We start from the raw sequence: 18,510 nt of genomic DNA, 5'->3' as shown, positions 1-18,510 counted from the left end.
ACTTGTGTGGCGGTTAGACACTACACTGTGCTTAGAGTAGTTTTTAAATAGTGTCAGTTGCATGCAGTTGCATGTGTTTAAGTTCAAAAAGCAGTGATTTTTGTTTCTGATAGTTGGTGATAAATAAGCAGTAAGACAATTCAGAACTGTTTCTACTCACTGCAGCTTCAAGCATTCACTATGTGCCTGTGCTATTTTGTTCATTTACAGTCAATCAAAAGAACATGGCAGTGTATACTGGATGAATTCCTCTGTCGATAACTATTAGGAGCTAATGCACAGTTTTACAGTAACGCAATAGTACTGCTAGTTCATTTTTTTTATACCTTTGTAACTATTTCCATGAAACTTTAGCTAATTGACCCAAAACGTACTGGTCCCGATGTTCCCAGTTAACTGGAATCCACAGTATTGCGTTTTTGACTTTTCTCCTCTCTCTCTGGACGTAGCCAAGCCATCCAATGTGCCACAATTTTGAACAAGTGCACTGCACATGGAAACCTTCATTTACCAGTATCAGAATTTGATCTCCTGAACTGCTTGTCTACTGATCTTAATCAGTTCTTCTGGCAGCTACTCATTCCATCTATTTTGGCATTCCTTCATCTAAAGGTTGATCAAATCCTGTGTCACCAAACATTCAGCTCACAATAGAACACAACAACATTGGCTGTTGTTCAAGCTGGAACCTCTGGAACTGTAGATTCTCTGTCTGCACCTGTGGTTGTCCAGGACACAGGAAGAATCTTTGAGTTCTTAGTTTTAGATGCACTGCCATGCCACAATTTATTAAATTAACTCAATTAATGGATAGAGTATAATTAAAATTATTTTAAATACTGATTTACTTAACTTAAACATTTTTATTATATCCCCGATTCTTTATTTAAACTATACAGTGGTTTCAATTCATTAGGCCTTTGCCTCCCACATTCCTTTCATTTAGAATTTTTATTTGAAAGTTAATATCTAAGCAGGTTATTCCATAATAATTTTAGATAGATTGAAAGATAAACTAAGTTCTCTAGCCTATCTTGAGCAAATTTAATAAAATAATGTTGCATTTATGTAACAACTATAATCCAGTAAAAGCTGCCAAGGCACTTAACAAGGGCAAAAATCAATAGAAGTATTCTTTGCAACAAGACAGGACACATTTGGACGGATGGCCAGAAACCTTGGTTGCAAGATGGGTTCTAAGAATGCACAAGAGAGCATAATCTTTGGACACTACCTCACTTTTTAAAAAATATACAGTATTTCTGTTTTTGCACTTATACATATACTGTAATTGATTTACTTGTTCATTTATTATTATTTTTTTTATTTTATTTTATTTTTCTCTGCTAGATTATGTATTGCATTGAACTGCTGCTGCTAAGTTAACAAATTTCACGTCACATGCTGGTGATAATAAACCTGATTCTGATTCTGTTTCTGTTTCTCTAACTGAGCAATGTTTTAAACCTTATTTATAAACAAAGTTGAGGTGCTGTCAGATTAAAAACTGATTTAAGAAGCAAAAAGGTCAAGATGTGAAGACAAATGACATCAGATTTTTGAATGAGATTTATGGAGGATGGCAGTCCAACCAGGACTGAGTACAAATGGTCACATCTAGAAATAACAAGTGCAATACTTTATACTTTATTGTCGCTAAACAATTGATACTAGAACGTACAATCATCATAGCGATATTTGATTTTGCACTTCCTGCTCCCTGGATTACAAATCAATAGTAAATATCAAAAATTTAAATTATAAATCATAAATAGAAAATAGAAAAATGGGAAGTAAGATAGTGCAAAAAAAAAACCGAGATGCAGGTCCGGATATTCGGAGGGTACGGCCCAGATACGGGTCAGGATCCGTTCAGCAGTCTTATCACAGTTGGAAAGAAGCTGTTCCCAAATCTGGCCATACGAGTCTTCAAGCTCCTGAACCTTCTCCCAGAGGAAAGAGGGACGAAATGTCTGTTGGCTGGGTGGGTCATGTCCTTGATTATCCCAGCAGCAATGCTCCGACAGCGTGCGGTGTAAAGTGAGTCCAAGGATGGAAGATTGGTTTGTGTGATGTGCTGCGCCATGTTCACGATCTTCTGCAGCTTCTTCTGGTCTTGGACAGGACAACTTCCATACCAGGTTGTGATGCACCCTAGAAGAATGCTTTCTACGGTGCATCTATAAAAATTAGTGAGGGTTTTAGGGGACAGGCCAAATTTCTTTAGTTTTCTCAGGAAGTAAAGGCGCTGGTGGGCCTTCGTGGCAGTGAACTCTGCTTGGTTGAATCAAGTCAGGTCATCTGTGATATTGACCCCGAGGAACTTAAAGCTTTTGACCTGTTCCATTTGCGTACCACCGATGTAAATTGGGTCGTGCGGTCCGCTACTCCTTCTGAAGTCAACAACCAATTCCTTCGTCTTGCAGACGTTGAGGGATAGGTTATTGTCTTCGCACCATGCCACCAGGTTCTTAATTTCCTCTCTGTACTCAAACTCATCATTACCCGAGATACAGCCTACAATTGTTGTGTCATCAGCAAACTTATATATTGAGTTCGATGGAAATACTAAGCATTTTAGGTACAGGTGACTCAAGATGACTTCAATGTCAGGTGACATTCCTACTGTATCTAAATGAGGGAGTAGATGTATTTATCTCAGGATTAAAATCCACATATGGATTGCAAACATTCTGGTTTATTTCAATATGCTAAAAAGGAATCAAGTTTGTGATGACTACCAAAAAAAATGGTCTTGGTTTTCCTTGTATTCAATTGGATATCGAATGTAGGACTAGCAGTGTGACAAAACAAAGAGAGTGCAGGGAGCCAGAAAGGTAGCAATGTTAAGTTAAAACACTGAGGGGCAGTATATGGACAAAGATAGGTAAAAAGCATAAATCCTTGGAAATCATTGGAGGCAATGTTTCAGGGATGGCAAGGGAAGCTATTGTAGGCTAGTCTCTGGCTCTGTGAAAGCAAGCACTGACAAATAAACTCTTCTAGGGCTTCCAGCTGGGTACAGATACCGATTTTAACCAATGTTTTGATGACAAATTCTGCCATCTTCATCAGGGATGATGCCTGGGTATGCTGAGTCTGCTGGTATTTATACCTTCATCGTCCCTCACTCCTGATTGGTTAGTCCTCATCCAATCAGGTTTCCACTTTCCCACCTTGCTTGCTATCAAACTCCAGTTCTTACTTTCGAGACCATTGTCTTCGTTAAAATTCTTTCCTTCTAGTTTTATTTCAATGGCTTCCTTTACCAGGCGGTGCCAAAAGCCATTGGCGCTGCACAGTAGGCTTGTGTCTAAGAAGTCAATCCTATGGCAATTGCAAATGCAATGTTCTGCTACAGATGATTTCACCAGGGAATCCTGCAAATGTCAGCCGTTCTGAGACCCAGATCATCTTTGACCCACATAAGATGTGATTTGAGCTTCCTTACGGATCTGTGGATGGTATTAATCTGGTATTTCTTCAGGATCCTGGCAATCCTTCCAGAAACCATGAAAATATATGGAAGACGGGCATTAGCATTGGGTTCCTCCTCATTGTTAGGTTTCCTGGATTTTCCATCGTCCTTTTGATTTCCTTCACCTTGTAGCCATTCTTCAGGAACATCTTTAGGAACAACATGCATAATCGGCTTATTTCCTCGCGGAAACTCTCGGTTTCCGAAATAACTTTTCGCACAGCTAAGTAGAAAAAACCACTCTACGTTGGGAAGCGTGACATTGGCTGTTATCGTTGCGGTGCAAGACTGTGTGAGTATGTTTCCGATAAATGCCATTTCCAAGGCTACCATCTGGTTTCTGTCATATTATATTGTCCAAGAATAGGAGGAAAGCATTCTTCTCCACCTCCATCATAAATTAAATGTTTGAATATATGCTGTTCAGATGGTCGTGGAACTGTTGTAGTACCTGGAGTCCATGAGGCTACACTACAAAGACATCATCAACGCATCTGAAGAAGCATTTGGGGTGTAAGGGCTATGAACCCACAGCCTTCTCCTCAAAGTCCTCCATGTAGAAATTATGTTGTAAATGAACAGCATACATCCAAACATTCAATTTATGATTGAGATGGACAAGAATGGTTGCCTTCCGTTCCTCGACCTTCGAGCCTGATGGAAACCGGACAGCAGCCTCAGATGCGGCACCTACCAGGAAACCACTTATATGGACTTACACCTCAACAATAATGGCCACCATCATGCCTCCCAATAAAGAGCAGTTCTTTCTACTTTGATCAACCATGTGAAAACTATTTGGGACCTGGAGAGTCAACATGAGGAAATAAGACGATTATGCATGATGCTCCTACAGAATGGCTACAAGGTGAAGGAAATCAACTGGGCTCTTAAAAGGGCTCACAGAAAAACCAGGAAAGCTGACAATGAGGAGGAACCCGTTGCTACTGCCTGTCTTCCCTTTATTTCCATGGTTCTGGAAGGATTGCCAGGATCCTGAAGAAATACCAGATTAATACCATCCACAAGCCCATAAGGAAGTTCAAATCAAAGCTTATGTGGATCAAAGATGTCTTGGGACTCAGGATAGCTGGTATTCACAGGATTCCCTGTAAGTGTGGAGCAGCCGTATATCGGCCAGACAGGACACATGGTGGAAACCTGCATCAAGGAGCACAGGAGGTGTATCCATTTGGGTTACCTGGAGAAATCGGCAATAGCAGAACATTGAATTTGCAATGGCATAGGATTGACTTCAACGGCACAAACTACTGTGCTGCACCAATGGCTTTTGGGACTGCCTGGTGAAGGAAGCAATTGAAATGAGACTAGAGGAAAAGAATTTTAACAAAGGTCTAGCTGTAAGTAAAAACTGGAATTCAATTGTAAACAAGGTGAGACAGCAGAAACCTGATTGGATGAGGACTAACTAATCAGGAGGGACAGACTTTGGGGGTATAAATACCACTTGACTAGACGTGCTCAGGCATCATCCCTGAAGAAGATGGCAGAGTTTGTCATCGAAATGTTGGTTAACATCGATATCTGTACCTGTTTGGAAGCCTGAGAGGAGTTTATTCATCGTATACACCAGGAAAGCACTAGATCCTTTTTCAAGCAACAATTTAATTCAGCTGAATCAGATTAGATAAATAAGCAATCTGCTGTCTCAGCAACTGCAATTAAAATCAATAGTTTATCATAACGAAAAAGACAAAAAAAGACTGTATAAATTAATAAAAGCACATTAATCTTTGGACAAAATAAGATTTGAATATTTATGCAGACCTACTGTGTAAACTGATGATCTTTTAAGAAAATTTAAGGAATCTCTGGTAACTGGCACTCGTCCTTATATCACCTCATTGCTCAAATTTCTTACTCATAAAACAGATGTTGCCTAAGCAATCAAATACAAAAAAAAACAATTTAGGTTTTAATGGCTAATGTCTCAGTAAGAATCCTTCTGAACATACCAAAGTTCATTAAATTCTGCACACATGACAACCAATTAATAGATACTGGAAAAGTGAGTAGCTATTGACTCCTATTTGTTCAAATCAAGCAGGCATCTAAATCAGTCTTGAAAATGGCACAGGATGGAATATGGAGCAGATGGAATGCAAAAAAAAAGTCAAATGAATAGAGAAATTGTTAAAATACAGGTTTCCCCCACCATCCGAAGGTGCAGCGTTCCTATGAAATGGTTCGTAAGCCGGAAGGTCATAAAGTGAAGACGCAATTACCATTTATTTATATGGGAAAAATGTGAGCATTTGCAGACCCAAAAATAACCAAGTCATGCCAAATAACACATAAAACCTAAAATAACAGTAACATATAGTAAAAGCAGGAACGATATAATAAATACTTTTCCACAATCATTGCCGCACTGTTCTCCGTAGCGAAAATCTCACACAAGCGCTCTCGGCAGAAAATCTCACGCAAGCGCCATCAGCAAAAACACGGCGCAAGCGCTCTCTAGTAACCTTTAAGCTGCCAAATCATACCAAATAACACCTAAAAATACACAGCCTATATAAAGTAGAAATAATGTATGTATAGTGTAGTATCACTTATGGGAATCGAGAAGACATCGAGCACACTGATGATGGTGTATTAGGCTGAGTCGTCGGAGGCTGGGGTGGTGCAGTGGCCCCCACCCTCTGGGCCGCCAACCGATACCGATCCACGAAGAATGCAGCAATACTCAGGATGCACCCAGCACACCTTTAAGAAAAAAGCCAAAATAAACAAGCTAATTAATTAGGTGCTGCCCGGCACGTAAATGTGGGCCCACATCAGAGGTGACGCAATCGGCAATCAGCTCTGATCTGGGCCGACAATTACATGCCAGGCGGCACCTAATTAATTAGCTTGTTTATTTCACCTTTTTTCTTAAAGATGTGTTGGGTGCCTTCCGGCTACCGCTGCATTCTCCACAAATCGGTATCTGTCCGCGGTCCAGGGATTGGGGTGGTGGGACACTGGGGTGTCATCTCATCGTCGATCAGGGCAGGCAGGTCATCATCTTCTATGTCTGCCTCGATGTCGAAGGTCGAGGTTTCTCGTCTGCTGTGGCTGATGTGGAAGGCTTGCTTGACTGCTAGCCTCGCGCATTTTTCTACCAGACACTTCTTTGTAAACACTCAAACCATCTTGCAAATATGCCCTAAACCGACATACCCTTTCAAAATTAAAGTTGTACTTTATCATTGCAGCGAAAATCTCACGCAGTTGCTTCATGCTCAGTTCCTGGACGACTTCACTTTCAGTCTGTTAGCTACTGCATTCGGTTTCAATTGTTATCCTTTCCTTCCAATTGCATCAGCTCTTCATCTATCAGTTCTTGGTCATGGGATGCCAAACCTCTTCAATATCATCTTCGTCAACTTCCACAAGCCAAACTCACTTAGGCCTTACTTTGTTCACCACGATCGAAACACTTAATTATGTCTAATGTAACATCCTTATGAGCTCTTTTTGGCTTTTCTGAAACCTTAGAACCCATCTTGCTAACGGCTGCTCACAGGCACGTGTTTAAGCAATGCCGGCGAGAAAGCAGTTCCGAATCCGGGGCAGAGCGGCTGCTCGGGGCACGTGCTGCTTTTTTTTCGTGCGCTGCTTTTTCCGTGCACTGCCTTTTCTCATAACAGTGAAAACACCTTCTGTTAGCAAAAACAGGGAACTAATATAGGTCTTTCGTAACAGTGAGGTTTTGTAAAGCGAACGTTCGAAAAGCGGGGGACACCTGTATATTGACAAACTAGGCAATATCTGTGGAAAGTGAAATCATATTTGCTTACCTGGCTGAATAACCTTCACCTGATAAATTGCTGTGCAATATAATGTCAAGAAGTTAGCATCTCGTAGGCCTCTTGTAATGTAATGTCAAGAAGTTAGCATCTCGTAGGCCTCTTGTGACCCTGGCTATTTTGTAAGGGTCATAGCGGCTAAGACTTTGACAAAAAGCATAGAAGCACAAGTGTTTCTCACAAGATAAGCTGAGCGGGTGATATTATGCTTGGTATGTGACCTGTGTAACTTCAGTCCTTGCTTAAGAACAACTTGTACACTGTTTGATTAACTGCTTTAATAAACATAGCGCTTGCTAGATAAGCATTTTAAGGAATGCCTGTTTCAAGGGTGGGAAGCTCCGAGGGGTAAGCTTATGTCTGGCTGTTCCCAGACATAAGGGTAGTTAAGCTGTTACACGAATAATTTATGGCTGATAAGTTAAACAATACTCATCTGTACAGAAACTAAGGGGGTGAACCCACCTGTATCTGTGTACATGATTGCATATGTATAAAAAGCACTGTACTTGCTTCGGAAGCCAGAGACCCCCGGAGCAGCCCAAGAGAGTGCTTAAGGAGGTTCTCTCTGGTAACTTGCTAATAAATAGAGTTAAAGTTATATTCACCGTAGTATGTGGTGTCTTTGCATTGGGTAGATCAAAAGAAGTTTACGACAGCTGGTGACACATTAACTTTCTTTCCAGTGATACTGCGTTACCTATGTAAGAATTGTTAGCATTTGTTTTAATTTCAAGTTTCTAATATCTGCAATTTTTGATTTTCAAAAAGAATATAAAATCTTACTCAATCTCAATTATAGACAAAATTCCACAAGGGACAGAGGTGGCATGACCACAACTTAATCAGGTACAAACACCAAACCCTTGCAGGTAAAGGAGATGGTGGATTGTGTTGGGTAGTTTTCCATCACAGTGTCAATCCCTTAGCAGAAGTCAAGTTTTTTGTCATTTCGACCATAAGCTGCTGGTACAGTACACAGTAAAAATGAAACAACGTTTCTCCAGGACCCTGGTGCTACATGAAACAACAGAAAACTACACTAGACTATGTGAGACAGCACAAGGCCTCACTAGACTATGTAAAACAACATAAAAACTGCACTAGACTACAGACCTGCACAGGACTACATAAAGTGCACAAAACAGTGCAGGGCAGTACAATAATTAATAAACAAGACAATAGGCACAGTAGAGAACAAATTACAATATAATAATAAATGATGTAGATATTAGTCTAGACTCTTGAGTATTGAGGAGTCTGATGGCTTGGGGGAAGAAACTGTTGCAGTCTGTTCGTGAGAGCCCAGATGCTTCGGTACCTTTTGTCAGATGGCAGGAGGGAGAAGAGTTTGTGTGAGGGGTGTATGGGGTCCTTCTTAATACTGTTTGCTTTGCGGGTGCAGCATGTGGTGTAAATGTCTGTAATAGCAGGAAGAGAGACTCCGATGATCTTCTCAGCTGACCTCACTATCCGCTGCAGGGCCTTGCGATCCGAGACGGTGCAATTCCCGAACCAGGCAGTGATACAGCTGCTCAGGATGCTCTCAATACATCCTCTGTAGAATGTGGTGAGGATGAGGAGGTGGGAGATGGACTTTTCTCAGTCTTCGCAGAAAGTAGAGATGCTGTTGGGCTTTCTTGGCTATGGAGCTGGTGTTGAGGGACCAGGTGAGATTCTCGACCAGGTGAGCACCAAGAAATTTGGTGCTTTTAACGATCTCAGCAATAGAACTGTCAAACAAGCAGCAAGACCTTCCTGTCGAGTGGCGAGAAGATAAGTCCCTGTGAGATTGTGAAGGCTGTACCACAATGAGTCTGTCACCCACATGTCCTTTATAAGGATGGTTTGGGAAGAGATGCTGTAGAATTTATCAACTGTCCCAAATAGCTGCATGACACAGGACTCTATATCCTAGGCTATTCTCAGGAATACCTACTAAGACAAATGTCAGAATGAAGAAAGATTGCCTGCAACTCATGTCTTCCCATGCAAGGAGCAATCCATTAGCAAATGTTGCAAAACTGTCAGCTCCAGGAGCAAGTCTAGTTCTGGGACTAAATACTGAAAGATGCACTGAAATTAGATGTTCCCACTGTAAAAACTCAACAGAGGAAATCCACAGTTTAATGGCCTCCCAACACTTCATACTAAGTGATAGAAAATTATGCTAAAACCTCATAGTCTATTTGCTCAAGGCTTGCATGCATATAACTAATGTCATATGCTACTATTAATAATTGCAATTAACTTAAAATACTGTGTTGACTTAAGATGTTCTACACTAAATTAATATTACTTTTTTTTTAAATGAAAACTCTACCCTTAATTTAGTTTTTAAAAAGGTAGCTTGGAAAAATGTGATACTGACCTGCTCTCAGGAAGCAGAGCAGCCCCTACAATCCATTTTAAGGAAATTTTAGTATTTAAACACAAGGCTGGTTTCCTTGCACTTGTAAATGCCCCGAAGTAGGAAATGAAAAAGAACAAATCCCTGTGGTAACTACTATTAAAAGGACCGTTGGTGGAGAATGAATCTTGAGTGCAAGCCCACCTAATAGTCTTTCTCAAATATCCCACTATTGTCCAACTTCATCTCCTACATACCTCCATTTATCCAAGGATAATGTGAGGATAATGATTCTCCCAATCAAATCTACCTCTCACTCACTCACCTTCTCATTTCACTTGCTTTCTTAAACATCTCGTACACTCCAGCAATATCCCACCTACCTTGTATCCACTTGCAAGCTGCTGTTTCATCCAGGCATCAGCTGAAAACATTTTAACTAAATATATAGGAAACCTTGCTCCCACCCGTTCTGTTTTTTACCCAAATTATTGATCGGGTTCCTGTTGGCCTTAGTTTCCATTTCACCAGCCCCCACCCCCCCAATTCAACAGATCATCTTGCAGGTCTTCCCCCTTCCCTTAAAACATTTTAATTCCTTTTGATGGTGAACATAATGTTCAGCATTTAAATTAGTAACCGATGTTTTGTGGCAAATAGACATTATGTTAAAGCACAAAGACACACGAGGAAATATGCATTTCAGTAGAAGTTAAGGTTAGCAATAAATTCCGAAGATTGGGAACATTTAAGAATTCAAAGGATGACGACAAATTGATAAGGAATAAAAGCATAAAATATGAGAGTAAACTAGCAAGGAACATAAAGAGTGTAAAAATACTTACGTAGACTTACGTAAGTATTAAATACTTACGTAGAAAAAAAACTAGTGATTGAGCTGAATCAATATGGATTTATCAAATGCTAATCATTTTGACTGATGTATTGAAATTCATTTTAGATGTATCTGATTGGCCAGATGATGGAGGAGACTAGATGAGGAGCTGAGTTTGGATTTTTTGAAGTCTTTTGCTAATTTTTCACACAGAAAGCTGCAAAGTTACACAATATGGAATTGAGGGTAATATAGTTGTGTAGTAAAGGCTGATTTCTAGTTTACAAGCACAATTTTGTTGATTTTCATACATAGTTCCAACTTTATTTCTCTACTGTTTTTCTCATCTTTTTTTAATAAAAATAAATCCAAAGTTTATTTCACAAACAAGAGAAAATCTGCAGATGCTGGAAATCTGAGCAAAACACACAAAATGCTGGAGGAACTCAGCAGCCCAGGCAACATCTATGGAAAAAAGTACCGTCAACATTTCGGGCCAAAACCCTTCGGCAGGATTCAGGGTTTTGGCCTGAAACGTCATAGTCATAGTCATACTTTATTGATCCCGAGGGAAATTGATTTTTGTTACAGTTGCCCCAACCAAGAATAGAGTATAAATATAGCAATATAAAACCATAAATAATCAAATAGTAATATGTAAATTACGCCAAGAAATAAGTCCAGGACCAGCCTATTGGCTCAGGGTGTCTGACCCTCCAAGGGAGGAGTTGTAAAGTTTGATGGCCACGGGCAGGAATGTCTTCCTATGACGCTCTGTGTTGCATCTCGGTGGAATGAGTCTCTGGCTGAATGTACTCCTGTGCCCACCCAGTACATTATGTAGTGGATGGGAGACATTGTCCAAGATGGCATGCAACTTGGACAGCGTCCTCTTTACAGACACCACCATGAGAGAGTCCAGTTCCATCCCCACAACATCACTGGCCTTACGAATGAGTTTGTTGATTCTGTTGGTGTCTGCTACCCTCAGCCTGCTGACCCAGCATACAACAGCAAACATGATAGCAGTGGCCACTACAGACTTGTAGAACATCCTCTGCATCGTCCGACAGATGTTAAAGGACCTCAGTCTCCTCAGGAAATAGAGATGGCTCGGACCCTTCTTGTAGACAGCCTCAGTGTTCTTTGACCAGTCCAGTTTATTGTCAACTGTACTTTTTCAGTTTATCGTCAACTGTACTTTTTCAGTTTATCGACTGTATTTTTTCCATAGATGCTGCCTGGCCTGCTGAGTTCCTCCAGCATTTTGTGTGTGCTGTTCAAAGTTTATTTATTTTATTTACTGGTACAGCACAGAGTAGGTCCTTCACACTGCACAGCTCAACAACACCAAAAACCCTGATTTAACCATAATTAAATCATGGGACAATTTACACTGACCGATTAACCTACCCAGTAGGTGTTGGACTGTGGGAGGAAACTGGAGCACCCGAAGAAAACCCATGCACTCCACGGGCAGGACATACAGACTCCTTAAAGATGACATCCGAATTGAACTCCAAATTCTGCCAAGCTAAACTATAACTGTAACAACATCACATTAACTGCTACACTACCATAAATAGAAGTTAATGTGATTTATTTCTGGGCTATTTCATTACTTTTTTTTTGGAGGGGGAGGGAGATAACATCCAATAGTCCAGAAAATCTGCTAGTCTGGAATTACCACAGTCTCAAACATGCTGGATTTAGCAAGTTTTACTGTGGTTGGCCAGGCAGCATCTCTAGGAAGAGGTACAGTTGACGTTTCGGCCCGAGACCCTTCGTCAGGACTAACTGAAAGAAGAGCTAGTAAGAGATTTGAAAGTGGGAGGGGGAGATCCAAATTGATAGGAGAAGACAGGAGGGGGAGGGATGGAGCCAAGAGCTGGACAGTTGATTGGCAAAAGGGATATGAGAGGATCATGGAACGGGAGGCCTAGGGAGAGAGAAAGGGGGAGGGGTGAAGCCCAGAGGATGTGCAAGGGGTATAGTCAGAGGGACAGATGGAGAAAAAGGAGAGAGAGAAAAAGAATACATATATAAAATAAATAAATAACGGATGGGGTACGAGGGGGAGGAGGAGCATTAACGGAAGTTAGAGAAGTCAATGTTCATGCCATCAGGTTGGAGGCTACTCAGACGGAATATAAGGTGTTCTTCCTCCAACCTGAGTGTGGCTTCATCTTGACAGTAGAGGAGGCCGTGGATAGACATATCAGAATGGGAATGGGACGTGGAATTAAAATGTATGGCCACTGGAAGATCCTGCTTTCTCTCCCCTTTTCCTCCTTCTGTCCCTCTCACTATACTCCTTGCCCATCCTCTGGGCTTCACCCCACCCCTTTCTTTCTCCCTGGGCCTCCCGTCCCATGATCCTCTCATATCCCTTTTGCCAATCAACTGTCCAGCTCTTGGCTCCATCCATCCCCTTCCTGTCTTCTCCTATCATTTTGGATCTCCCCCTCCCACTCCCACTTTCAAATCTCTTACTAGCTCTTCTTTCAGTTAGTCCTGACGAAGGGTCTCGGCCAGAAACACCGACTGTACCTCTTCCTAGAGATGCTGCCTGGCCTGCTGCGTTCGCCAGCAACTTTTATGTGTGTTGCTTGGAATTCCAGCATCTGCAGATTTCCTCGTGTTTACTGTGGTTACACCTTTTCCAGTCAGACCTCCAGGAACAATTGTTCATTCTTCTTGGGGTTTGGCAGTCCAACTTAAGGTGCATTACTACCACCAACTGGACTATTGAAACAAAATATTTCTACAAATGCCTCAAATATTTCATTTGCACTCACAACTCTATACTCTATCCCTTTTTGTATAAAACTGACAACACCACCCCCTTTACCAAATAACCTATCACACCTAAAATCCTGCAAATAAAAACTCAGATGTGGTAACAACCAAGTTTCCTGAGTACATAAAACATCTGGATGATTTGACAAATCAGCAATAAACTTCTTAAAGTCTTGCCCATTAGAAATTAGGTTTCTTGCATTCCACTGTCATATTCTAAATCCCATAATTTACCTTCACAAGTTGTCTGGGATACAGAGATCCCACCCATCAGAGTTTCATTTACAACTTCCTACATAACACCAGTTATACTAAGATACTTCTCTGCAGCTTTCACATTTTAATTTTCTCAGTATGACTAGATGTCTGAGCAGTATGATTCACCACATCTGTTATAAACATCACAAACCTCATTTTATTCACAAGTATTTTTACCAAGAGAACAGTGATACCGACATATATCCACTGACTTCACAGTCTGGTCTCTAACCTGTAATAGTTTATCAACATTCTGATAAACATTTTTCAAGGCCTCTGTACAAGACACACCCTACTGTACTTTAATCTGTTGAACTGTAGCTGCCTTCTTACACACTTCACACCCTCTATATCAGGGGTCCCCAACCTTTTTTGCACATGTGTGCGCATACGTGTACGTGCCAATTTTTTCTACAAATTGGTTTTTGGCTTAATCTTCCCGATTCTGTTAAGTGAAACTACACTGTGCATACATTATTTCTACTTTATATAGGCTGTGTATTTATCATATCATTTTTTTAACTATATTTTAGTAAATATACTGCTTTTACTATACGTTAGTATTATTTTAGGTTTTATGTATTATTTGGTAGGTTATTTTTTTGGGTCTGGGAACACTCAAAAAACTTTCCCATATAAATTAATGGTAATTGCTTCTTCGCTTTACGCCATTTTGGCTTATGAACGGTTTTATAGGAACGCTCTACCTTAGCGGGGGAAATACGGGACAAAGACGGTCCGGTATGGGACAAACCAATTTAGCCGAATATGCGGCATGTCCCGGCTAATACGGGACAGTTGGCAACCCTATGTTCAAGTTCAACAGTGCGTGACGGGGAATGGGGAAAGATGAAGCTGACTCACATCGTTTCCTCACGGCTCCGTAGCACATGCTTTGTGCCCCAGTGGTTGGGGACCACTGCTCTATATGTTGCACTATGTTCCCCTCCACGATTACAACAATTTAACTTTACACCTCCTCCAGTCTACATACTTATATCCCCCCCACCACACTTACCACACCTTAGTTTCCCATGACATACTGCTGCAATATGCCCAAATCTCTGACAAATTAAAAACATCTAGGAATATAAGCTCCTACATTATAACTAACATACCTTAAACTAACTTTATTAGCCAGCTTCACCTCATCAAAATAAATCAACACAGATAAACTACCCACCTTTTCCCCATTTCTAAATACTAGCGATCTCTTTACCTCCTTAAACCTTCTTACCTAACAAATGAGATTTAACCTGCTTCAAATCTCCATCCGAACACCCGTTATGACACCCCCAATACAGGTGTCCCCCACTTTTCAAACGTTTGCTTTACGAAACCTCACTGTTACGAAATACCTACATTAGTACCCTGTTTTCGCTTTCAGAAGGTGTTTTCACTGTTACGAAAAAAAAGCAGTGCGCGAAAAAAATCAGCGCGCGCCCCGAGCAGCTGTTTGCAAGATAAGTTTTATGGTGTCGGAAAAGCCTAAAAGAACTCGTAAGGGTGTTACACTTAGCATAAAACTAGACATAATTAAGCATTTCGATCGTGGTAAACGAAGTAAGAACAAAGTGAGTTTGGCTTGTGGAAGCTGACGAACATGATGTTGAAAAGGTTTTGGCATCCCATGACCAAGAACTGATAGATGAAGAGCTGATGCAATTGGAAGAGGAAAGGATAACAATCGAAACCGAATGCAGTAGCGAAATGAACGTGAAGCAACTGCGTGAGATTTTTGCGCAATGATAAGTACAACTTTAATTTTGAAAGGGTATGTAGGTTTAGGAGATATTTGCAGCATGGTTTGAGTCCTTACAAAGAACTGTGTGATAGAAAAATGCGCGACGCTCAGCAGTCAAGCAAGCCTTCCACATCAGCCACAGCAAATGACGAACCTCGACCTTCGACATCGAGGCGGGCAGTCATAGAAGAAGATGAGCTGCCTGCTCTAATGGAAATAGACGACGAGATGACACCTCAGTGTCCCACCACCCAAACACCCAGGCCGCGGACAGATACTGTACCGATTTGCGGAGAATGCAGCAGTAGCCGGGAGGCACACAGCACATCTTTAAGAAAAAAGCCGAAATAAACATGCTAATTAATTAGGTGCCATCCCACACTTAAATGTCGGCCCAGATCAATGGCAATGCAATCGGCAATCGGCACTGACCTGGGCCGACAATTAGGTGCCGCCCAACACGTAATTAATTAGCATGTTTATTTCAGCTTTTTTCTTAATGATGTGCTGGATGCCTCCCGGCTACTGCTGGACCCCTGCATGCTTCACGGTTCAGTATCTGTCGGTGGCCTGGAGGGTGGGGGCCACTGCACCAGCCAACCTGGGACGACTCAGCCTAACACACCATCATCAGTGTGCTGGTGCTGTCCCAATTCCGGTAACTGATACTACACTGTACATACATTATTTCTACTTTATATCGGCTGTGTATTTTTAAATATTGTTTGGTATGATTTGGCAGCTTCATAGCTTAAAGGTTACTGGAGAGCGCTTGCACTGGGTTTTTGCCAACAGTGCTTGCGTGAGATTTTCTGCCGACGGTGCTTGCGTGAGATTTTCACTACGGAGAATAGTTCAGTAATGATTGTGAAAAAGTATTTCTACTTTATATAGGCTGTGTATTTATCATATCATTCCTGCTTTTACTATGTGTTACTGTTATTTTAGGTTTTATGTGTTATTTGGCATGATTTGGTAGGTTATTTTGGGGTCTGCGAACGCTCACAAAATTTTCTCATATAAATGGTAATTGCTTCTTCGCTTTACGACATTTCAGCTTACAAACCGTTTCATAGGAACGCTCTACCTTCGGATGGCGGGGGAAACCTGGTACCTCAATTTTCATCAGGTAACATAGATACTACCTTTCTTCTAAGCAAAGTCTTCAAACGTAATGCCTTCTCATACTGTTTTAATGTCCTTACAAATGATTGACACATTCCCTCCTCTCAAGGTTCGAGCATGATTTATAGTCCCTATAGCAGATTTCAACTCTCTCGTTAACGTTCGGATTGATGGAAGAGGGCTGTACCGGGTCAAATTTAAACAATATATTAAAGTCTCTTTAAAAAAACGCCCCACCTCTCCAGCACTAGAAATCACTCCAACATTATGTTTCATTTCCGTTTTACAGATCTAGATTCAACTTCATTTCCACCTCCTGCCGCCAACCCCTACTCTTCCCCCAATCTGCGTTTCCGGTTTCTCTCCAGATCCTTCTCACTACCTGAACCTACACTACTTCCCAACATCCCCACAACAGTCTCAGTCCAGCGTCCGATCTTCATGTTAGCAGAAAAACCCCTCCGACAGGAAAAGCGAAAATCGTTGAAACCACCACTTCCCCTAGCTAGCTTCCCAACTCGCCTGAGGATCTACGCCTCCCTTCTGAACCGAGTTGGAGCCTCCGACTCTGTCCGTCCCTCCCCTGCAGGTTACACAATTGTTCATTGACCTTCCCCAACTTTTTTTAAGCAGCATCGTCCTTACTTGTGCCAGTCACTATGTTAGCGTCATACGCACCTTAACAAGCAGGGAAACAAAAAGATCCAAGATAAGTGGAATGGGGATTTGAGATCACAAATCTCAGCCACGATCTCAGAAAATGGCAGAGAAAACCCAAGTGACCAAATCCTGTTCATATGTTTGCATCTTCCATTTTGCACACCTTCTTCCACCAGGCCACCAGACTGATTAACTCACGCTGATTTGAGTGTACTCTATATTACATGACTGTCTATTTATTATACATTATTATAAATTACTATGATTGCATATTGCACATTTAAACGGAGACGTAAAGATTTTTACTCCTAGAGTATGTGGATATAAGAAATAAAGCCAATTCATTCAATTAATGCATTCATTTTTTTGCATTTTTAAACTTATTTACATTTTCCCTATTTTGCTAAAAGTTCTAAAATATTAACTGTTATCTCCTTCCATTGATGTTACATGACCTGATAAACATTTACAACATTAACAGCTTATTAACAAAGGTCATCTTGATCAACAGTAACTGCTTGACAGAGTTCACTGGGAAACTTTCGTGGAAGGGCTATCAGATATTTGCCCCACAAGTTAGCTCTGTATATTTCACGCAAACAACAGGAATTCTGCAGATGCTGGAAATTCAAGCAACACACATCAAAGTTGCTAGTCCTGACGAAGGGTCTCGGCCTGAAACGTCGACTGCACCTCTTCCTACAGATGCTGCCTGGCCTGCTGCGTTCACCAGCAACTTTGATGTGTGTTGTCTGTATATTTCACCTAGTATGCTGGAGCCTTGAAGCCAATTCTAGTTACTCGCCTCTATGCTGCAACAAGTCAGAATTAAACAAAGAATTGCTTACATGGCTGAATATTGCAGCTAGGAATGAACATCTGCACAAAGCCATCTCGAAGGCTGCCGGGTTTGCATTACCATCATTTGACAAGTGTTCAAACATCCAACATTTGCTGCGCTGTATTTTCCTACGTCGATCGGCGGCATAATGGAGCTCAGTTGCACGGGTTTCATTCAGTAAGGAACTGAAACTTATCTTCAGCTGATCTCTCTTAGCGGGAGAACGCCGCCCTTCTCATCACCCTCTCAGCTCTCTTACCTGAGCCAGGGGCCTCCTTCACCAGCAGCCAAACGATGTCATTCCGTCCACAGGCGGCAGGCCTTCTGTCTAATCACTCCAGCGGTAATAGCCTCTGAGCGCAGTTAAAGATCGTCCACGCTGCCCAACACACCCGAAATCTCCTGAACGGATCGATTCGCACCGATTTCAGACAACAGTTCTTCGCACCCTTCCGCGAGACCCATGGCAACAACCCCGGCTTCCGTCGCGGCTGCGAGCCACGCATGCGCCTGGCCAACCGTCTCCCCCGCCCATCAAGTTCAACCGGGGGTGCACGCGCACGCGGAGCTGCTCTCGCGTCACGCGCACGCCGCCAGCGGGGAGA

General features: G+C 41.6%; 1 protein-coding gene across 4 annotated transcripts in view; it reads right to left on the bottom strand.

Moving 5' to 3' along the window:
• Nucleotides 1–18,397, bottom strand: part of slc35a5 (solute carrier family 35 member A5) — a 65,731-nt gene extending 47,334 nt beyond the window's left edge. For 2 of the 4 annotated variants that reach the window (XM_063050768.1, XM_063050771.1), the window contains exon 1: nt 17,913–18,149. In XM_063050768.1, the coding sequence (XP_062906838.1) occupies nt 17,913–17,943 (31 nt within the window). In that variant the 5' untranslated portion in view covers nt 17,944–18,149. The other 2 variants (XM_063050770.1, XM_063050769.1) reach the window with 2 other exon arrangements.
• Nucleotides 18,398–18,510: the final 113 nt, after the last annotated feature.

The sequence above is a fragment of the Mobula hypostoma genome, chromosome 6 (assembly GCF_963921235.1).
Source record: "Mobula hypostoma chromosome 6, sMobHyp1.1, whole genome shotgun sequence".
NCBI lineage: Eukaryota > Metazoa > Chordata > Chondrichthyes > Myliobatiformes > Myliobatidae > Mobula > Mobula hypostoma.
Note: the sequence above shows the minus strand (reverse complement) of the source record. Positions and strands in the feature narration are given on the sequence as shown.